The following is a 21,371-nucleotide window of genomic DNA, read 5'->3' as shown; positions in this document are numbered from 1 at the left end:
ACGAGACCAGGATCAAGGCAACAGGAGACTTGAAACTAGGCATGTATAAGAAGATTGCACTGGCAGGGAACTGGAGATGACGTCTCCATTTGTATCAGGATCGTGTTGGGCATGAAGAGAGAGATTGTTGGAAGCCGAGAAACTTGTAAGTCATGCCCTGGGCAGCTTTTGGGAATTGTTGTTTGATGTTTACATATTCTCCATTGATATTAGGCGGTTATCAGATCCTGGAAACGTTGTTGGGACCCCATCCAAGTACACTCGCACAGGATGGACTGGTGAGGCTTAAAATGTCTGGACTCTGGTATCGACTACTGCAACCTGCTAGTGAGAATAGGTACAGAGCACCAGTTTTGCCCATCTGGGTCACGGCAAATCTTTCTTCAGACAATGTCAGATGATGTCGGACAATGCTGGCCAACGGCCAAACTCTGTCGACGTGACGTCTTCTCCCCTTTTTGAGAGAGACTGTGAAACAGATATGCATCAATGTCTACGACAGGAGCGTTTTGCTTGAGCACAAGAACAGGGCGCAAGATCCATCCTCTTGACGACCAATGGAGGCTGTACTCTTCCCGGCCTGCTGCTTTCAACACTGCAGTAATTCTTCGTCCGCAAGATCCTCCGTCACGGTCAACGATGACTTCCAGGTGACTAGGCAACGGATGGAATGGAACACTCTATCTACCAGCATGTCCTACGAGGCTAGAGCTTCTCCCGAGCCTTTCTGGCCTCCTTCGTCTTCCACTTCCACGGCTGTTGAATTGCCCGGTGAGGCTGTCTACCAGGGGCATCATCGTCGCCGAGAACAGGTAGGTGATAGATAGCGTTTGTTTCCAAATCGAGGCTCAGTGCCTCGAACAGGTCGAGTGGCTTTCCTATCTCTCTCCTCCGATTACAGAGTTGAGCACAATACCCTCAGAGATCATCCTTTGTCGGTTTCAACTAGGCTTTCACTTGTTGTGACAGAAGTCTCTTTGATGACTGTCAGTGAAAGACCGTCTCTTGGTCGTTGTTTGGTTTCGCCGTCGACCTTTCTTGATCAATGTTATGGGTACAGCTATGATGAGACCCAACTCCTCTTCTTATTGGGTTTCTCCCCACAGTCAGTCACTCTCTATACACTGAGACGATGATCCTGACAGTCCTCTATTCAACCGGCAATATCGACGTGTGTTTCTCGTTGGCGGATTTGACCCACCACTGTCTCATAGACAGTGACATGCAGGACGGGGTTTTGGTCAACAAAGTCAAGCTTTACCAGGAAACCCTGCGAAGAAGAAACCCCAAGGAGATCAGCCTCATTTTTTCTTCTATTTTCTTTCCTTCAGGGTGCGGGCTGGCAAGCTGGTACTTACACCGTACATGCGTGGAATCGGGATCCACATTTCAGGATTGTCCATTTCAGCCAGCACCGACAGTTGCGGCATATAGAAGACGTGGTCATCAATCTACCGACTTACGGATCAGCTAATCCGAGCTTGCCAGTTGTGGTGAATATGTACGCCGACTGTTGTGAAACTCACCAGATCTCCTGCTTTTTCTTTCATGGTTTGATGCAATTGGGTCTCAAGCTTCGCCAGCACATGAGGGACGAACTCGTGGACAAACTTGGGCCGAAGACGATCAGCAATTTCGAAGAGCCCGTTGTCACGGGCCATTTCTTCGGCAGTCTTTGCAGCGGCGTCGAATGATCGCAGAGACTCTTGGTGTTGTGTCAGTCCAGTCAAAACATTGTCATCACCATACCGCAGAAAGCCGAGATTGTTTGATTTGAACTCACTCCAGACATCAGGCTTTTCTGCTTCATGCATCAATTCGTCCCAGTAGGCAAGTTTCCCTTCATGTAGATCTGTTTGGTTGACAAGCTCATGCAGCAGGCTCAAGTTCTCCCCAACAACATCTTCATTTTTGACTAATGACTGTCAATTCTAGTCAAGGGTCAAAGGATTTGTGAGTCTTACCATGCAATTTCCCAACATTGAACCACTCACGACGCTTCCAATCATACTCTCTTGCCAGGATCTCTTGTGCATCTTTCCAGCGACCTTTGTGCAGAGCATGTTGCCATTTCCGGCGAAGAGATGCATAGTGTCGTGGATAACTGTCGACAAGAGCACCTCCGACCCAGACGGCTACCTTCGAAGATCTTGCATCGGCCAGGTCGGCATTCAGAGACACGTTGATGTCATCTTCTTTCCGAACCTCGACCAGTCTTTGCCTCTGTAACTCCTTGTACTCTTTCGCATCTGACTCGGAATATTGCTCTGATAACCGGGAGCACACCTCGAATTTGGATGCAGCCACGATGCGGTTGAAAGCTGCTCGCTGGCTCTGTTTTTCGCCCTCATCGGAAGCGTGCTCACTCCCATGATCTCTGTTCGCATTGATCATAGCAACCACAAGATTGACGATCTGAATATCATTGTGAGTCTCGGATTCGATGGCGATGAGCTGGAAGAAGGCGCCTCTCAGTAATACCTCCTTCTCACCAATGGGAGAGATGCGGCCAACGGGCATTGCGCATATTGATGTGACCACACTGTTTGGATATCGACGTCGGTATGCTCTGAGTAGATCAGGATCCAGGCCGTGGATGTGAATGGTCCAGTGCATTCGGACGAGCTGTGACTCCTTTGCCGTTGGTGCAGCAAACGTCTGCATGATCCTTTCGTCTGTCGAACTGGACAACAAGGCCAAAGGCACCGCAAAGTTGCGCTCAGCCAAGTTTGGTCTTGCCATGATCTGTTCATATTCCTCCAGCATTGCCTGAGGGATCCGAAGGCCACGGTATGTGACCCCTTGGAAATTGGCGTATTGAGGATCACCGATCTGGGACAGCCTCAGATTGTAGAGGTCAATGGTCAAATACTCGGTCAATGCCGTGGCGGTCAATAGCAGATCATCATGAGGGTCGCTTGCTCGAAGCGCCGTCGCCATGACTCCGAATAAATAGGTATAGCCTTGTGCTGAGCAATAGAGTTCCAGCGCATCGTATTGTTCCTGAGCCGCCGCATTTGACAGGTGGTTCGGCCCGCGATCCATGTCGACAAAATCATGAAATCCCGACAACAGACGAGACACGACACTTCTCACCTGCTTGGGTCGGTTTCCCAGCTTACAATATTCCCCCACGATCCGAGTGAGTTCTTCATACGTCTCCTTTGTGGCCCAATGCTGCCGTACCTGTTGAATCTTGCCGCGAAGCAACTTCATCCGTTCCGACTCATGCTTGCCCCCGAAAGTTGATCTGAGAGAGACATTGTCAAAGGTTTCGCCGAAAAACCGCTGTTGATCGGCCATTCTGGTTTCAATACACCCCAGGTAAGGCTTCAACGGCGCGGAAGCTGTGGACAGACGATATGGAGAGATGATCGGTAGGATACCTGCCTGAACCATGATCAGGCTGAGGAGGGGCCAGCACCTGGTTATTTGACCCTTTTCCTGGCTAAGAGACTCAGCTGGCTCTGAGTGCGCCACCTTTTGTGACTTGATGCACAGTGGCATCGTATCACATGTGATAGGCAGGGCATCGTGGTTGACGGCTCTGGTTGAAGCAGGTCGGCACCATGCAGTCACACAGGAGGGGTAAAGGAATACGATCCAGGTCTGGTCCTTTCGACCCAGCCTGATGTCTCTTCCAGCCTCACCTTCTCCCTTCAAAGTTCAGCCGCAGACAAAGACTACTTTTTCCAAGACCTGTGTCTCCTCTAGATTGATCGGAGACCTTCTCTCCCCAAGTCCTGATATCTAACCAAACCAAAGAAAGGCCGGCACTCTGAGACGGAGAGTTGACACTGGAATAGATGAGAAACTTGCTATCAGACTTTGCTCGCCAAACCGAAACTCAAGATGGACCCAGCCACTTGTCTGTCGCTGGCAGCCGAGTCTGCCAGTATCTGCGTCGAGGTGATGGGCCAATTGAAGCGCTTCGTGGAAAAGATGAAGAACGCGAAAAAGGAACTACAGCAGCTCCTGGAACGAATACAGAGGTCACGCAATTTCTTCGAGATGCTACGAGTAATGCTGAAAGATCTAATGAACGGGCCAGCCCGGGATTTTGCGCTTGCCATTGACGGGCAGGCATGGAAGACAACCACGAACGAGCTGCAAGAGGTGGCGGGTCAGATCGTGCAAGGCAAGGCCAGCCTGGATATCAAGGCAAAGTTCCATTGGGCCACAAAAGGCTCCGCCATTGGGACACTGGTGAAGAAGATGAAGGATCAGGAGGACGAAATCCTCGACTTGTTCACCTTCATCAACACGTGAGTTCGTTCGAAGTTCAGAGTTGAAGCCCTGTGACCCTGTCCCTCTCTAACACGCTGACATTTTGAAATATAAAGGCAGACGATAGCCACCACTAGGAGGGACATAGAGTCGATTAAGAATCACATAATAACTCAATCCACGCTCCACGAGCCCTTCAAAGATCTGCATATTGTGGAAGAACAACATGGACACACCCCCGAGCCTGCTCAGCCTCACACTCCTCTTAATATCAGGACTTGGCTAGGCCACATTCTCGTGGATGGCCACTCCGAGGAATATCTCGGTGAAAGAACACGACTTGCAGACGGCGCTTACTGGGGCAGATGGGACAAAGTACACCATGCCCTTCAAGTCGGGTGGAGAAATCATGGGGAGCTATGGGGGAACGCAATGCGTCTACGTAAGTTTGTGCCAGACCTCTCCAGAGGACAATGAAAGCAAGAAAAAAACTAACAGAATGCCTTGATCTCCTCTCCAGAGACGATGGAGGGGTGTCAGTATATGTCGGGCTTTACGCCCCTTCATCAAGCCGCGTACAATGGAGCGACGGTCGAGGTCGTCCAAACGCTTCTGAAATATGGCGCCTCACGTACGACATTGGCACCCCTTTTCTCATTTTGTTTTGTTGTGTTTTTCCATTTTCCAGGCTCCTGCGAGATGAGCGATCGAACAATCTAACCAGGACTTCAAAACATAGGAACCCTCCGAAGCTTTTCCGCACAAGAATTCAACTATCCGGACCTGACGGCCCTTGAGATCGCCATAGCGCTGGAACAGGATCACCTGTTTGACATTCTGGCTCCTGTCGTTCGCCAGCCGGTCCCTGCTCTCGTGCTTGACAAGCTAGAGATGCACTTCCACGGCCTCATAGCTGAACAGATAGGCAGTGGACGCATCAGAAACCACAAGATCTACCTGCCACCTCTGGAGCCTTTGACGGAGCTTGAACGAAACCAGTGCTTCTGGTTTCCGGTCAAGCTCTCCGTCGCCGAGGGGTTGAATGTACGTGGAAATCCCTCCTTGTTATTCTTCATCAAGGGGTCTGTCCCTTTCGACGCACCACGTGAGCTGATTTTGTCGTTTAACCAGGGTTTTGTATACCAGCTTGACGGACGAGACTTGGTGGTTGAGGTGAGGAAATCGCCGGACTCTGGCGAGAGCACCATGTGGCGCGTCACCGAAGATGGGTTCTTCGAGATTGAAGACGCCGTTCTATTCTAGCTCTGGCACAACCGGACATTTTGAGGAATGTTGTAGCTTCAGCCGATCATTCAATAGAGATTTCCAAGACTTTCATGTTTCTCAAGTTGTGTTCACTGTTCAATTTACAAATCCTACCACAAAAAGACCAAACAGCATCGGACTCACGGCAACCAATTGAGCTATACAGCCCGAGTACCACGCTTGCCGCCACGCAATCTGCTGGCTCACCAGGTCTCCATCTCTGGTCTTGCACCGCAGGGGGAAGATGTGGAAGCCATTCAAGTTGCCCAATTCCATGAACCACACGGTCGTGAAAAAATACAGGGCACTGAAGGTCGACTCGCTGTTTTGCGTACTCACGTCCCACAATTGTGACACATACTCTTCGATGGTCGAAGGCGAGCTGTGCAGGGCATACGAATAGGGCGGAGGCGGCGTGGAAGAAAACTGCATCGCATGGTCCTCAACTGCCATGTCGAAGATGGCGTAGATGTGTTGCACGGCTTCCTTGTAGCCGGCCATTCCAGGCCTGAAGCCAATCGTATGTGTATCTGTCTCGGAGTTTACTCCAGCTCCACTGCGCGAAAGAAGCCGTAGAGTGCCCAATTTGTCGCGAGTCACGGCTGGAAGGCGGCCTTGTTCCATGAAAACAATGTACTCGGCGTGACAGAGGGCGAACATCAAGTCTCGGCCAACCAGGTGTACGCCGGGGGCGCGGTCACAGTGGATGGTGCGCAGAGATGGATCGCCAGGTGCTTTCTCGGCATAGATCCACGAGGCGAGCAGTTGCACTTCCGACGTGGACAGGAGTGCGCGTGGATGATAGAGCGCCAGGCATTTCCGAAGATGTTCCAAGGGCTCGCCGACGGAGCAGCGCCCCGACCGCATCTTCGCGAACAAGGTCATCATCTCCTGGTCGGCCTCCAGGTGTTCGTTCTGGATCTTGGGTGTCCACACGGCGTCTATGCCCGTTCCTCTGCTGGGGAGGATGTACGTTGTGCCTTCGTGATGGCTGGTAGGCAACGCGATGCGGAGTCTGTCACTTGCGTAGCGGTGCGAGGCTCGGACGTAGGGGTTGTTCCCGACCCCGTTCACCAGGAACAACACAAGTCCTGCCAGGTTGAGAATGCCTGTCAAGGGATTGCCGACCAGGACGGCAGCAATGGCTGGAACGGAAACGGAAACGGCAATGACAACGACCAGTGCTCTGTAGAAGCCGGAATGGATCCCCGAAGCCCAGTCGAACGGACCTCGGAGACCGGCCAGCGACCAGAGATAGGGCTTATAGCCGTCGTTTCGATTTCGTTCTGCTCGAATCCCGTCTGGCCAGCTGACGAGCCAGAAGCCGAAGAGGTTTTGTGTCAGGAGAGGTGCATCAGCAAGGCCTGCTAGTGTCCGCAATACAGTCCCCTGCTCCCAGCTCTGCTGCTGCGAAGGCTCCCATCGTGTCTCTGTGTTGTAGAGGTGAACAAGTACAGAAGAGGTCCAAGCTGTTGCCGTAAGCCCAATGACCAGGCTGGCGATCGTGTCGGTGGAGAGTCCCTTGCGACGCAAGATGAAGCCTTTGTTCATCAATATGCGGTGTGTCAGCAGCCAGGACAAGCAGGCAAGTAGCCGCATGCTTTGCTGATCAAGTCTCAGCAAATCTTTCGAAGCTCCAATGCCTTATCTTGGTGAAACTGACCATGACCGCAAGGGTGTCCAATGTCTCAAGACTCCGAACTCCATCCCTAATCCAACCCATGTCTCGATCTCTCTGCAGAAAACTTGATGTCTCGATGGCTTGAACACCGATTCAACCACTTGCCGAACATGGAACAGATGAGGTCCATCTTAGAAGAGCTCCAACGATAGAAGGCTGACTGAGGCGTCCAGTGGCACTGGCATTCACACCGCACGCTCTCTTGGCATGCAGAAGGAATGTTGATGGCTGTCACACTGGCTGGTCCAGCAGAGAGTCGAGTCTTTCCTTCTCCAACCCTCTGTAGTACAGACGCAGGCTTGGGAGGCATGAGGGGAGTAAGCTCCCTAGGCCGCAATTGACTGGCATAGTAGATCTGAGGCTAGTGAAACATAAACCAACTAAAGGTCTAGACTCTGTTCAGCTGCACACCGGTTGAGGCTGTCGAGTCGCCTACAGAGGGCGTTGCATGACCAGATACGCAAATCAACGGAAACATTGAGACACCGGCTCTAGATTGCATGTTCCCACATGGTGAGCCGAAGACCAGACACCGTCTTCGTCTTCGTTCTCTGCCCCTGCCTCTGCCTTGTTGGTCTCCGTTGTTGTTGGTAGCATGGAACTTACCTGTGTACCTTTTTCAAACGGACATACTGTTCAAGGTTGTCGCCCATGACTAGTAGGGTCTCAGATCTGGATCAATCGGTATCAATATCTCGATTATATTGTGGATCGATTGCCGAGACATCAAGCGTGTAAGCTGCCAGCGGGTCTAATCCATCTTCGCACTCGCAGGAGCTGCACGAACAGAACAGAAATCTCAACAGAACAGATAAGCAGCGGACAGCATTTGGGGTAGTGTTGATGTAGCCATAGAATATTTAGTCCATGTAATTCTGGAATGGTTGATCTGGTCTGAAAGAACACACCCTCTCCTACATAGACCCAGCAAAGGGATTTCCACCATGCTTCAAATCCGGGCAAGCATGCTGTTCAGGCATTCCTTTCCACAACGCCAAACATGTCCACAGCACATCGCCCCAGCCAAGCAGGTATACACCGCCTAATGTCAATGAAAGACCACCATCGCCGTCGCGAAAAGCAACTCCTCGAAACCTTTTCGAACCAGGAAACCTCCGCGTCATTCACTCATTTTCCAATTGTTGCACATTTGACTCGTCATGTCCCTCGCCCGCCCAGGTGTGACTCCAGTACGTGATGGCATAGCTGGGCCAATGGTCGGTTGCCAAAAGCAGCTTGCATCTCTCGGCATCAAAGGTTTTCTGCGTGGCCCAACACACCTCGCGGAACGCCTCACCGTCTCGGTGCCATGAATAGGGGAAGATATATCGGAAAGGAAGGACCTCGATGGAATGGCCCAGACCTCTGCGAGGAGTGAATTGCTTGGCGGTTGGGTTCTTAGCCACATGCTTGTCGAGGTTTTCTCCGGCGTAGATACTTTCGGGAGCGGAGTATTCGTTGATCATGTCAAACAGTTTGACAGGGCCGGTGACCGCTTCTGGTGATTTGCCTGCGCTGGATCCATCCAAGAGACCCCTCACCACCGACTCGACGACGAGGAGGAAAAAGGGATGGCCGGGTGTGGAGGCCATCCAAGCATTGGGAATGGAATTCTCGAAGGAAGTGTCAGTTCCCATCCTGCCAAAGAACGCCTTGCGACCGCTCTTTTGCATGTCGTGGGTGGACACGGGTCGAGGTTTGGCGTGGGAGACGGTAGTAACGTTGAATTCCTTGAAGAGCTCGTCCGTTGGTCGCAAGCATTCCACATCCAGGTCGGCATAAACACTGGGTCACCAGTTAGTATGTCTGGGGATGTCTCGGTCGACATGAGCAGATCTTACCCTCCAAACATATACATGTACAGATTTCTCGCCAGGTCGGCCTTTAAAATGGCCCCTGGGAGGCTCTGATATGTCTGCAGCAGGTATGGGAAGTGCCTCTGGACCAGGTTTTCATTATCTTCATCCGTCCACAACACCCACTCCCAGTTGCCATGCGCTTTGCGACAGCTGTCACTCCATTCTTCGAATTTGTCTGGTAGGTCCGTCGAAGTCCAGCTCTGATGAAACAACCGCGGTATCGTCTGCAGGTCTTTGGAGATGGGTCTCTCCATCAACTGCGCGGGGGAAATGTATTTCGCTTTCGTGGACGACTTAAAGGGCCTTGACGTCGACGTTGGCGTCACGGTATTGTAGCTTTGCCCGGTGATGTAGAGCGTCACTAAGGCTGCGACGGCCAGGAAGATGATCCATCGTAGCGTCCTGCGCGAGCCATACAACTGGTGTAAAGGGTTGATATTCCGCGGCGAACTGGGAGACTCCATTGGTGGGCTCGAGATTGAATTAGGAGAGGGATCGAGTCGCGGCCTGCCGTCAAGGAGGACAACGCGTTATTTGAAGCCTGGCAGAGACAGAGCAGGGCAAAATGGTAAAGAGCGACTGGGCAAGGACATTCATTGGGAAGGAGCGCGGGCGCCGGGTCTAGCAGTAGAAGTAGAACTTGAAGGAGGAGTCGATAGTTCTATGCTGGGGAGCAAGGGCGTCAGCCATAGAGAGAGAGAGAGGCACGGTGGTCAGTGCCAGTGCTTACAGAGTAAAGAGCGCCGTGTCAGCAACGGGAGCGCGCAGTTTCCACCCAATTCAGTTCAGCCATTCTGACGAGTGGCAGCTGCGCTCCCTGCGACTGACATGTTCAGGGGGTTGAGACACTGGACACAGTGGACAGTCCACCGAATTGGTGTGAGCCAGAATCAAATAATTCACCTGGCTAGAGAGGCTTGTGCTTGGGCTTAATCTCAAATTGATTGCTGGTGTCCTTTTCAGATCCAGCATAGACCCGATCGTTGTGGTGCCTATATGCCTCTACACCCAATCACCAGTAGAGCAGACGCAGGCTCCCGACGACCTTTGTGGGTGGAGGATGGAGGATGGATGAGAGTAGAGACAACCTTCCCCACCCCCCTCTCGTGGGTCCTTCTGGTACTTTTCATCCCTGGCCGTGAGGCGTTAAGGCCATTCCAGGGGCGCACAGGGCGAATGAACTGGGGCGCGAAGCTCCTGGAAATCACTGATCGGATCTTTGATACAGGGGAGGAATCTTCCGACGCGGAGATTCGCTTCAAGCAGGGTTCAAGGGTCAGTTTCAAGCTGTTTACTATCGATAAGCACCTCCGTTTCAACGGTCGACGAGATCTCAGTTAGTCATCAAAGACTGAGTGGTGGTTAATCAAATACTAGTATAGACACAGAGCACGGTATGAAGACGCTTGACTGTTGTACACCAAGAAATATAATAGTCTCACCGTCCAACTATGCTGTGGGTGGGTATCTTCTACCAAATATTGTAATCCCATGCTGATCGTGTCATCCACTGTACCTGATATATCTCCAGATACTTCCTCCGTCGTGGAGGTGTCCTCCAAGGGACGTGGCATAGGAGTACATACACTGCATCCCCGGCATCTGCATGGCTGATTGCCGGCCCCATGCATCAACCGTAGCCGAGGGTCGGGCTCTCAGTCGGGACCAACGGGAATGACCCTCTCGGTCCCGATCTGTGGCACCACCTCGCTGTTTCAGTGATCATATCAGATCTGCCGATAGCCCTATCCTCTGGAACCAGCGGTCGATGTCGATGGTCCTTTGGCGTATCGGATGGGATGCCGGTGGGGCCGTGACTGAGTGACCAGAAAGACCCAACATAGGCGAATCTTCTTTCTGTTCCAAGTCTTCCAAAAGACCTTCAATATATGTCCCCCGTGACAGCCTTGGTGAGGTTTTGGCACCCTCAGAGGCCTGAAAAAGTGGTGTAAATGTAAAGAAAGCTTGAAGCCTTTCGACTAGGATGGTCGCTAAGGATCCAGGACCTCGATATGGCCAACAGCTCTGCCAATGTCTTTGATATCCAGTTGTGGAGGAGTCGAGTCGGGGTATTGACTGTCAAACACTGTCTTGCCGGCAAGGAGATTGGCCATGTTGAGCCGGGTCGAATACACCAGATGTTGGGCATTGGCAGATTCCACACCTCGGTTGGCATCGTCACCGTACCCGATATCGCTCCATTTACTGGTATTCGCCGTAGGCCGAGATACGCCCACGAGCTGGGGAAAGACCGACACACAGTTGAAGTTGTAGGCCTTGTCTTTGCAGAGATTGGCAAACCCCCAGTCGATCGGACTGTCATAGGGTTCCATGCTCATATGGTAGAGTGCCTTGCGAGCGCCCTGTTGCGAGATGGCGTAGGCAGCAGTACACACTCCCCCTTCGGCGCTGAACACGATTCGAGTCTGATTGTCCCCGTTTGGACCGCGTTCCCAACGGGACATGTCGGGTGTATCGACATTGCGGCGGAGTTGGGGTGGTTCGACGGTGGGATCGTCAGGTATCACGAAGAATCGGCCATTGTCGTCGGGGTGCACCCAGGTACCACAATGACCGATCCACAGCATATCCCAGCCATCGCCGTACGGAGAGAAGGGCGAATCGTGCGCCGGAGTCTTCAGAATGTATCTCGACCCTCTTGCGAACTGCACCAACTGTGTCTTGAATGAAACATCCCAATCGGCGTCATCTTCGAATATCAGAGCTGTTGAGACCTTTTCACGCACAATTTTCTGGATCACGTCGAGGTGAGCACGCCAACAACCGACAGCATTGGGGCTCTGGTTCATAGTCTGGAGGGACTCGTTAGCAACGCGACCAGTAGAACAATGTGCACTTTGCGACGTACGTAGGGCAGAGCCTTCTCCGGAACCGAATGGCCGTCCACTCCGTCCATCTGTGTGTAGGTCATTCCTGAAACGGCGGCCTGCAAAGCGAACGAATCTCGTTTATCTGTGCGGAGAGGCAGAGAGATCATGTAAATTTCTTGAAAGCCCAAGGTTTCATTCTGCACTCGGGCTATTGACTCGTCGTCGAGTTCTGCGGCTGCGGTCGCGGCGGGTCCGGCCTGCGAGCGATGCTGACCGGGGGCAAAACTGTCCGTGAAATCCAACACATCTTGTTCTTGAGGAGTTGGCGCGCGAAATGAGGCGTACAAGAGCACGCCGCTCACAAGGAGACCGATCAGAATGTAAGTCAGACGAGCGGGGAGGGCGGACATCATTGTCTCGAGAGGAGGAGGATTCGGAGTCGACGGGTCACTGACGGAAAGGACTGAAGTGCGAAATGTGACAACAAAGAATGATGAGTTGCAGGTCAGCGATCAAAGCAATCCGGCCATGGAGTTCTGGCCATCGTTGGGAAGAGTGAACTCTTGGGAGAACGAGAAACGGAAATGGAGACACGAGAAGTCAGCGATTATTGTAAATCAAAAATAGCTGCGCAGTTGGAGTGCAGTGGTGAGAACGACCACGTTCATTCGCCCGCCGCACCCCCTGCCATCTGCCATCTGCCACTGCATACCTTATAAGTTAGTATCCGCCATCCAGGCCCCAACTTAAAGAACGCTGCTGCTGGTGCTGCTGCTGGTGCTCCATGACCCGGAAAAGTGGAATTTGGCTGTGGCGCAATGTGCAAGGGAGTTGAAATCCGAGTCGCTAGCAAGAATTGCGGGTGCGACTGGTGGAAATTCCACGCGTACAACAGGAGGAAATGAGCATGAGTAACGAGGGTTCTTTTAGTTCTTCTTAGTTCTTTTAGCTCAAATGCAAGGAACCATCAGCCCTTTCACCTTCAATCTCCCTCCCTCGGGCGTGTTGATCGAATTCTGTATTCAGGCCCGCGTCCTAGGGACAGGTATGCGGAAGCGAAGGTGTACAAGACGGCTGGCGGTATTTCGAACCTGCGGAATCCATCACGTCGCACGAAGATGTTCCAGCAACAAAGGACTTTTCAGCTGCGGCTCGTCAGGGTGAGGTAGAGGCTAAACAGTACAGTCAGCAACGCCATCACGTCGTAGCATTGAGGAATGGTGACACCGGCCACTTCTTGCCACATCAGTCGACAGCCCTTGGCTGAAGATCTGCGGGTTGGAAAGATCTTTGCTATATAATACACTGCAGTGTAGGTGATGGAGGATCTAGGACAATCCGGGGATGCATTGCTATTCCAGGTACCAGAATACATCCTTCTTTAACTGCAGTTAACGGGATTGGTCCGGCGATGGGCAACTTTTACCGGTCTCCTCAGCCTCCCACAGCCAAGGAAGTCTAGACGCCTGAGCAGCCTAAGGAGCCTAGGGGGTCAACTAAAGAGGTCTTCTACTAAGGGTTACAGGCCAAGGCTCTTAGGCTAGAGCCTAACCGTCGCCCTTTACCTGTAACGCGACTCCTTGTTTCAGCTGGATTTCCACCTCTTCTTCACCTAAGTGAAGTAAGGCTTGACCCCGTGCAGCCTCTGGCCCCCGCCAGTAATCCATTCCGACTGGCTTCAGAAGCTTGAAGGAGCCGGAGGCTTTCTGGCTTCCATGCAATTGTCAGGAGAAGGTCGACTTCTCCAGGAATGGCCGTCAGCGCGCTGCTTATGACCTGGTCAACGACTGGGGATAAGTGAATGAGTGGATGAGTGAGATGGCGGCCCCCATGCGTTTCCACGATGACTGGCCTCTTACCACCAGATGTTCTGCTTGAATGTGAATTGTTTCGTGCTGCTCGCTTCTTTTCCTCATTCTACTTCACCGGCGTCGTTGCTTGACTGTTGTGCGTTGATCTATTTCTTTGCCTCTGTTGCCTTTTGGTGTCATCGTCCTGTTGTCGTCCTCGCCCGGCGGACTTCCTTGACCTGCTAAACTGAGGACTCTGTCGACTGCTACCTCCCTCTGCACCGACAGTACCGTCAATATGAGCCAGAACAAGGACCTAAAACTGGCTGTCACTGACTTCGCCTCTGCCAACGGCTCCCAGCCAAATACGCTGCCTTCTCCAGGCCGAAACCCGGATTTCAAGCCCATCGCCCTTCGAGCCCCGACCCGCAACTCCATTGACCTCGACGACTATTTCGTAGGCCCGCTGGACCTGAAACGTCATTCGAAATGGCCCTACTTTCTCCGTCTACGAGGGAGCGTGCTACCCAAGATGATCTTACCTCTCACTTTCGTCGCAGCTTGGGCCACAGCAGTCACTTGTATATCGAAATTTGTCCATGACCTTGGCATCAATTCGGTGCTGCTTACAATCACCGGCTTCGTGGTCGGTCTGGCGTTGTCGTTCCGCTCCTCCACTGCTTATGAAAGATACAGCGAGGGGAGAAAATACTGGGCGCAGTTGGTGGTCACCTCACGAAATCTGGCTCGCATAATATGGGTACATACGGGCGAACGACATGAGATCAGCGAGGAGCAAGGGAAAGCTGATCTGCTGGGCAAGCTGACAGCGTTGAATTTGATCAACGCGTTTGCTGTAGCACTAAAGCATCGTCTACGGTTCGAGCCATCCACGGAATATCCTGACCTCAAACCGTTGATTGGACATCTCCAGACGTTGGCCGCCCAGGCGGATCAGGCACAACTCCAACCGAAGAAACATACGCCGTGGAAAGCAGCAGGCGAGTACCTAGGGATCTCCTTTGCCCAGTCTAACCCACGGAAACTCATGAAGCGATCGCGCGACAATCTGGGCAACCTCCCCCTCGAGATCCTCACATATTTGTCGGCATACATGGACGAGATCATGAACAACGGTCAGCTCAAGCTGCCTGTCCATCACAACCAAGCCATGAACAATGTCACCGCTCTCGCCGACGTCCTCACCGGCACCGAACGTGTCCTCAATACTCCAGTGCCTACCGCGTATTCGATATCCATCTCGCAGATCACGTGGGTGTACATCCTCGTCCTGCCTTTCCAGCTCTACAAGTCACTGGGTTGGGTCTCGATCTTTGGCACGGTTCTGGCGGCGTACATCATTCTTGGCCTGGCCGCGATAGGGTACGAGATTGAGAATCCGTTCGGCAACGATGTGAATGACCTGCCGCTAGACAGCTTCTGTCGGGAACTGGCCAGTGACATCGATGCCTTGACGAGCATGCCGGCCCCCAGTGCCGAGACCTTCATTTCCACGGCCGAGAACAAGGTCCTGTTCCCTCTGAGTATGAGCGACTACCACAGTTGGAACACGCGGTCAGTGAGGGAGATCAGACATGCACTGAGGGCGAAGGCGACAACGGCAGCCCCATCTGTCGACTTTGAGCGTGCTAAAGCACAATCAGAGAGCACAGGTGAGAGTGCTGAGATGCATCGTGTGAGTGAGAACAAGCATGTGTCAGATGTGGATGCTGTTTGAGCCAACTTTCTGAACGGGAGAAAGCAACACGAGAAATCGTTGAATGGACCTGCGTCGTGCGGGTCGAAAAGGTTGGCTTCGATGATGTTTGATTGGGTGTTTCCTGCATATTAGCGGAGGGACAAAAGGATGCATGCCTGTATACACATGAAATGGAAAGGTGGTATGTTTATCAACAAAACTATTAATTGACACAGGGAGCATCTGACTCTGTTCGACATACAAAAGGACTTATCCAGAGGTTGATGTCTCTTGTCCAAAGTATTGTCTACTCCCTTGCCTGGACTCGGTCAATCTCGAGCAATTCCTCAGGATACGGTCTGACTTGTTCCACACAACGTCGGTTGATTCTATTCCTTGAGGTTCTCTCAGATCCAATCTGTCCCAGTCCCTGTTCTTATGATCTTGAAAAGACACCTCCAGCTCAAGCATCGTCCGGATTGGTAGCATCAACATAATGAAACTGATCTTCAGCTCTTCGATTATATACAATCACAGATTCCTACCGTATTGAGGTCCTGTCCTAGAAACCCAGGGTCCTTTGGGAAGACAGGATACTTGAGAGCAGACCAGGAGTCACCCGCGCCCGATCTCTCACAGACTTAGCCTCCAATTTCAACTTCAACTTCAAGCATCAGCACTCTTCCCTCCCAACTCCCTCGCCAACTCGCCACTCTCAGCCATCTCATTCAACACCCTCTCGGCGATCTTCATAGCATCCACCCCAGCCGGCACCCCACAGTACGTCGTCGCATGCAAGATGGCCTCTCGGATCTCCGTCTCGGACAGTCCGTTCCGCCTGGCGCCCCTGACGTGCACAGCCAGCTCCGGGCCCCGGTTCAACGCCATCAACATGCCGATATTCAGCAGCGAGCGATCGCGGCGGGCCAGGCCCGGCCGCGTCCACGCGTAGCCCCAGCACCATTCCGTCACGAGTTCCTGGCCCGGCCGCGAGAACTCGGTCGAGCCATTGGCTAGGGCGCGGTCGACGTAGACGTCACCGACGACGGCGCGGCGCGTGGCCAGGCCGGCCTCGAAGAGTGCGGAGTGGAGCGGTTTGAGGGCCGGGTCGGTCGAGGATTTCGGGCCTGACGACGAGGATGAGGATGATGGGTCCGACATTCTGCCCGGAGTTTGAGGGATGGTGCTGAGCACAAGCACAACTTGCAAGTAATATATGTTCCTTTCTTGGAGGTAGTTTGGGGTGCTAGATTGTGCCTGGCTATACACTATGATTCTTCTCTGCTTGACCCTGGCAATTCCACATATATATTTCCATTGCCCCCCGCGCTCGTCGCACCCCTCCTGACTCCGGTGTTTAAGCGGGCTCTCCGCGCTCGCTCGCAGTATTTCGCTCCGCACTTTTCCCCATACCCCAAACTCACTCCCTTCGACAAGATTTCCCCAATTTTGTGGGACCGCGATGGGGAGGGCGAAGGAAAGAGAGGGAGGGTGTTCGCGGAGTGGAAGAAGCTCTTCAAGTGACCATTGTTTCACTACGCCGCGGAATGAATCTATTCTTCTCTTCCAATACTCACCACAACCTAGATTCTACTCAAGTGTCTTCGCCGTCGAGTCGTCCGCCTCTTTCTTCCAGTCCTCGTTACCTCCCAGATACCTGAACACCACTCTCGAGTCCAGATCCTTGCACCGCGGATCATTGCTTGCACCATCGTAAGTAGCCAGCCCAGCGTCACCGAGAACATTTCGCGAACCTACCCTCTTCGCCATCTCCAAAGCCAGCGAGAAATCCTTGCGCATCAACTGCACCTTGAATCCGTTGGTATATCCCTTCGACGAGGGGGCTTCAGCATAGACGCCCGGCACGGGACAGAACCGGTCACAAATGGTGTTCTGCGCCGTGCCAGCCGCAAAGACTTTTGCTAGGACGCGCGGATCCAGACCTGATCGCATACCCATATCCATCGCCTCGGATACCGCAATCGCGATGATCCCAGAGAGATAGTTATTCGACAGCTTCGCCGCGAGTCCTTTCGACAGCCCGCCGCACGGGATGATGTCTTTGCCCATGAACTTCAACAGCTGCGTGAGGAACGGTAGGTTAGGGTCGTTGCCGTCGCAGCCTAGAAAGAACGCGATCATGCCTTTCTGCGCGCCCACAACTCCGCCGCTGACAGGGGCGTCGTAGAAGGATGTCGTAGGGGATTTCGTCTGGATGTACTTTTTCACGGCCACGCTGCTGGCCGTGTCGATCGTCGAGCAGTCGATCAGAAGTTTGCCGGATACGTCGCTCGCGCATATCGTGTCGGCCCCGCCATCCATGTATACAGACCGCACGTGTTTTCCTTCAGGCAGCATGGTGAGGATGATTGACTGTCACCCATCACATCAGTGAGCTTGGCTTTGCTGGTGATATGGATAAATTAGTATCAATTTGCATACCGATTTGTCTGCCACGTTTTTGGCGCTTGTGCATTTGACCACTCGTTCGGGGTGGTCCGTGAGTATTTGGTCCACACTGGCTTGGTTGATGTCGTAGACGAACAGCTTGATCTGTCCGGGCAGTTTTGTAGCGAGGTGTCCGGCCATGGGCAGTCCCATGGCGCCCAGGCCCACGAACCCGATCCCCGAGATCTTGGATAAGTTCATTGTCGTGAGAGGTCTTGGGCTCTCAGGAGGGCCGAGATGTGATGTCGAGGGAGTTCTCTCAGAGATTCAGAAACGTAATAGTCTCCTTCGATGTTCCTGATGTGATCAGCTTCATTGGAGAAACCGATGTTGGCTATGGAGCACAGTCTATAAGCCAAACGTAATCCAGCTCTACATCGATCGTCCATCAGAGTTGGTTCCGAGAACCGTGTTCCAATTCGCACCCCGGGCACCGAAGATGGTGGTGGTGGTGGTGCAATTGGGGTAAATCGACATGCAGCGGCAGCATTGGAGAAATGAGGGACTGATGGAGGAGGGTTGAATACTAGCAGCCACAGAGTGGAACACGGCTCGAGGGGGTGGGCTGTCTTGCATGGCTTCCTTCGTCCAGTCTCACTGATGATCATAGCCTTGAAGGATACCTATATAGTCAGTATAACTTCCTCCGGTAATAACGATGATGAAGTACGACAGAAGCACAAAGTCCCATTGCGGCGGTTTGAGTTCGAGGAGTTGACCAAATCAGACTCAAACATTCTCGATCGATTGTACGTTGCACAGGCTTGGCGTAGGTTGCTGTTCAGTCTTGAGGAGTCGAGCTCTTCAACCGACTCTCACAGTATAACATATCTTGAAGATAGGCGACAGTCACTGTCGAGAGGCATGCCAAACCACAATGTTCTGGTGGAAGAAGTCGGCCCGTCGATCCATGCTGAGGCAACAGTGAGACACAATTATGGCTGTCATCATGACAGGAGCTTTAGTAGGTCACAAGAGCTTGAAGCCGACTGTATATTTGTTTATCGTCTGATCTTGATATTATATCTGCAGCGCTGTTTCAGTCGTCCATTCGGCATCCTAAATGCCAGTGCTGCAACGGATCTGGATCATCATGCCATTGATTGAGAGGTGGCTTTACAGTCGTCGACTCTTCATCTCAGCATCATCCACTCCCTTGATCCATTTCATGAAATATCCCACATCCTTGGCCACCGCTCCAGGGACACCCATTTTTTGCATCCATAGGGGCAGATTTCCTTTGGCATCACTAGCCGTGGCCATGATCCATTCGATCTCATGTTGGTTTTCTGTCTTGCCGTTGGCTTGGGCTTGAGCTTGGCCTCTGGTCTGTTGTCCGGTCGTGGATGATGACGATGACGATCTGTTCCGCTTACGTCTGACTGTTTCGACGGCAGCGTAGGCGCCCATAACGACTCGTTTGCGCTGCTGTGGTGTCTTTCCTTCGCGGAGGTTGCGTTGGGTGCTGTACAGTGCTGTAGGAACGGGAATGCGACTGGATGTCAGGTCTACCGGGACCGTGACTGCGATGAAGCAATCCTCGTCGTCATCCTCATTCTCTCTCTTCGTCCTTGTGACAGGTCTGGAGAAATTTGTCTCCTTACTCAGGCTGGAAGAGTCTCGACAAATACTCGCCGTGACCACTACCACGGGAAAACACCTCGGACTCAACGGCGGCGGAATGACATGGCACATCTCATACACGCCCATACTGCAGGCCATGTATCCATTCCGTCTCAAAGTCTCTTGAACTTGAGACTGCTGCAGTACATCACTCCAATCGACCACACAATGCGCATCATACAATGTGGGTGTGAAGTCTGCTTCGTGCTTGCTATGGTCGTCGCGCAGGCCGTACACGAATTCATCCCACAATGCGTGCCCTGGGCGTGTGACATCTTTGCTGGATATGTCTTTGTGCACGCTCCGACGGGCGACCCAGTTTTCTGGGCCCAGAGATGAAGAGGATGGGGTAGAGCGTGATACACGTGGCACAACTGGAGTCGCTGACCCGTTTGGATCACCCACATCGACTGAGGGTGGACTTGTGCTGCTCAGACCATGACCAACACCAGTCACAGAGGCAGAAGTAGAGCCAGACCATTGGATTCGGGCAATGGCTGACTTGGGAATTGAATATCCCAGGATCTCGACAGGCACAGCTGACGGAGGACTTGATTTCATCGACTGGTGCTTGAAGGTGCTGGCGAAGGCGGATGGGTTGAGAAACGAGGCGCCGTTGTCGAGCAAGGCTGTCAAAAAAGCCACTAGGTCAACGCGCCCTTTTCCATCATCTGTCTCCGGCCGTGGCAGGTCCGGATGGACCGGTAGATCACTCAGTTGTAGCGGAGTGAGACGGACGAGGTTGCTTAGAGAAGACGACGACGGTGGAGGCGAAGATGAAGATTGTTGAGGCATTTCGTCTCATAGCTTTCGATTCAATAGTCCGAATGAATATCCGATTGATGATGACGGTGAATGCTGACCAACGACAATACCTTCATCAACATTGTACTGATATCATCATCCTCGAGATAATCCGCGCAGGTTAGTCGTCAGCGTCTATGCTTCAAGGGCCCATTGGACATGGGCTCGTGGCTGCTGAAACGCAGGAGTTGTCGCGCGAAGGGATCAAGGATGGAGTATGCTGTGCCTCGTTGCTTCACTTGCCGTCCGTTTCACCTACTACTCGTGGGCCAGTTCAAGCTTCGACGTTGCGTATCTCGCCCCACCACTCTTTTGATACTAGATGATAACAACCCGGTTCGGATATATCCACCGCCGCTTTTGGGAATCCCGCCCCAGCCTGATCTCAGCTCTAAAGCGGCGTCGCTTAGCCCCTGACGAACCCCACTATAGTTCAAATCCACACTCAGGGGCAACTTGCAGCTCACAAGGCTGTGGTGGTCGAGCATGGCTCCTCCATCTGCCAGGATTCTTTGCGTTCTCAACAACCTGTCAGCTACGCAATTGGCCTCAAGGCCTCCACAACACAGCCTGGACTAGCTCTGAAGTCCGATCACTACATCCCTTGAAAGATCGTCAAGGGCCCCTTTACGGGTCGACCCATCAAGACAGAGATGGACATTGAAGAGACATCACTTCTACCTAGGTCGGACATCGAAGCAGGGTGTACTGCTATCGATTTACATCCTCGACGGTTTCGACTAGACATGCTAGACACCAAACCCTCTGCTTGAGCGACTCACCACCACCGCTGCCACCACTCTCTGTCCCATGCTATATCTCTATTTCCTCTGTGGTGCATACTCGTCCATGACACATTAGTGTACTATATACCATAGACTCTATCATAGAAGGGATCATAGCTTGAATCGTGTACTGGACACTAACAACTCTAACTAAGAGTTTTCATCTTCGAAAATATTTCAACCACCACTCGGAAGCCATGCGATTAGGGTGATCGTCATTAAGGGCTCGTTGGCGGACTTCCACGACATGTCTCATCATTTCGATCGCTGCAGGATGCTGGCCAAGATCCCAGAACATAATAGCCAGATTGTGCTGCGACGCCAGTCGAGATGGATGATCCTCCGCCAGCGTCTGCTC

At 52.6% G+C, this 21,371-nt stretch overlaps 9 protein-coding genes across 9 annotated transcripts; 2 read left to right on the top strand and 7 right to left on the bottom strand.

The window, feature by feature from the left end:
- Positions 1-1,466: 1,466 nt before the first annotated feature.
- Positions 1,467-3,303, bottom strand: A1O1_01465 (uncharacterized protein; the record flags this gene model as incomplete). The annotated part of the gene is made up of 2 exons (XM_007722378.1): positions 1,467-1,915; positions 1,965-3,303. 2 exons carry the CDS (start codon positions 3,301-3,303, stop codon positions 1,467-1,469), a joined length of 1,788 nt encoding a protein of 595 aa, XP_007720568.1.
- Positions 3,304-3,852: 549 nt separating this feature from the next.
- Positions 3,853-5,490, top strand: A1O1_01464 (uncharacterized protein; the record flags this gene model as incomplete). The annotated part of the gene is made up of 5 exons (XM_007722377.1): positions 3,853-4,265; positions 4,344-4,669; positions 4,748-4,858; positions 4,967-5,271; positions 5,359-5,490. The coding sequence occupies 5 exons, from the start codon at positions 3,853-3,855 to the stop codon at positions 5,488-5,490; spliced, it is 1,287 nt and encodes a 428-aa protein (XP_007720567.1).
- A 99-nt stretch (positions 5,491-5,589) lies between these two features.
- On the bottom strand, positions 5,590-7,092 carry A1O1_01463 (uncharacterized protein; the record flags this gene model as incomplete). Its single annotated transcript, XM_007722376.1, has 1 exon — positions 5,590-7,092. The coding sequence occupies one exon, from the start codon at positions 7,090-7,092 to the stop codon at positions 5,590-5,592; it is 1,503 nt and encodes a 500-aa protein (XP_007720566.1).
- A 1,206-nt stretch (positions 7,093-8,298) lies between these two features.
- Positions 8,299-9,497, bottom strand: A1O1_01462 (uncharacterized protein; the record flags this gene model as incomplete). Its single annotated transcript, XM_007722375.1, has 2 exons — positions 8,299-8,959; positions 9,016-9,497. 2 exons carry the CDS (start codon positions 9,495-9,497, stop codon positions 8,299-8,301), a joined length of 1,143 nt encoding a protein of 380 aa, XP_007720565.1.
- Positions 9,498-11,024: 1,527 nt separating this feature from the next.
- A1O1_01461 (uncharacterized protein) lies at positions 11,025-12,274 on the bottom strand (the record flags this gene model as incomplete). The annotated part of the gene is made up of 2 exons (XM_007722374.1): positions 11,025-11,846; positions 11,903-12,274. The coding sequence occupies 2 exons, from the start codon at positions 12,272-12,274 to the stop codon at positions 11,025-11,027; spliced, it is 1,194 nt and encodes a 397-aa protein (XP_007720564.1).
- A 1,678-nt stretch (positions 12,275-13,952) lies between these two features.
- Positions 13,953-15,392, top strand: A1O1_01460 (uncharacterized protein; the record flags this gene model as incomplete). Its single annotated transcript, XM_007722373.1, has 1 exon — positions 13,953-15,392. One exon carries the CDS (start codon positions 13,953-13,955, stop codon positions 15,390-15,392), a length of 1,440 nt encoding a protein of 479 aa, XP_007720563.1.
- Positions 15,393-16,019: 627 nt separating this feature from the next.
- Positions 16,020-16,514, bottom strand: A1O1_01459 (4-carboxymuconolactone decarboxylase; the record flags this gene model as incomplete). Its single annotated transcript, XM_007722372.1, has 1 exon — positions 16,020-16,514. The coding sequence occupies one exon, from the start codon at positions 16,512-16,514 to the stop codon at positions 16,020-16,022; it is 495 nt and encodes a 164-aa protein (XP_007720562.1).
- Positions 16,515-16,943: 429 nt separating this feature from the next.
- On the bottom strand, positions 16,944-18,002 carry A1O1_01458 (uncharacterized protein; the record flags this gene model as incomplete). Its single annotated transcript, XM_007722371.1, has 2 exons — positions 16,944-17,726; positions 17,796-18,002. 2 exons carry the CDS (start codon positions 18,000-18,002, stop codon positions 16,944-16,946), a joined length of 990 nt encoding a protein of 329 aa, XP_007720561.1.
- Positions 18,003-18,917: 915 nt separating this feature from the next.
- On the bottom strand, positions 18,918-20,219 carry A1O1_01457 (uncharacterized protein; the record flags this gene model as incomplete). The annotated part of the gene is made up of 1 exon (XM_007722370.1): positions 18,918-20,219. One exon carries the CDS (start codon positions 20,217-20,219, stop codon positions 18,918-18,920), a length of 1,302 nt encoding a protein of 433 aa, XP_007720560.1.
- Positions 20,220-21,371: the final 1,152 nt, after the last annotated feature.

This window comes from Capronia coronata (assembly GCF_000585585.1).
Source record: "Capronia coronata CBS 617.96 chromosome Unknown acBCG-supercont1.1, whole genome shotgun sequence".
NCBI lineage: Eukaryota > Fungi > Ascomycota > Eurotiomycetes > Chaetothyriales > Herpotrichiellaceae > Capronia > Capronia coronata.
The sequence above is the reverse complement of the archived record's forward strand: the minus strand, read 5'-3'. Positions and strand labels throughout refer to the sequence as shown.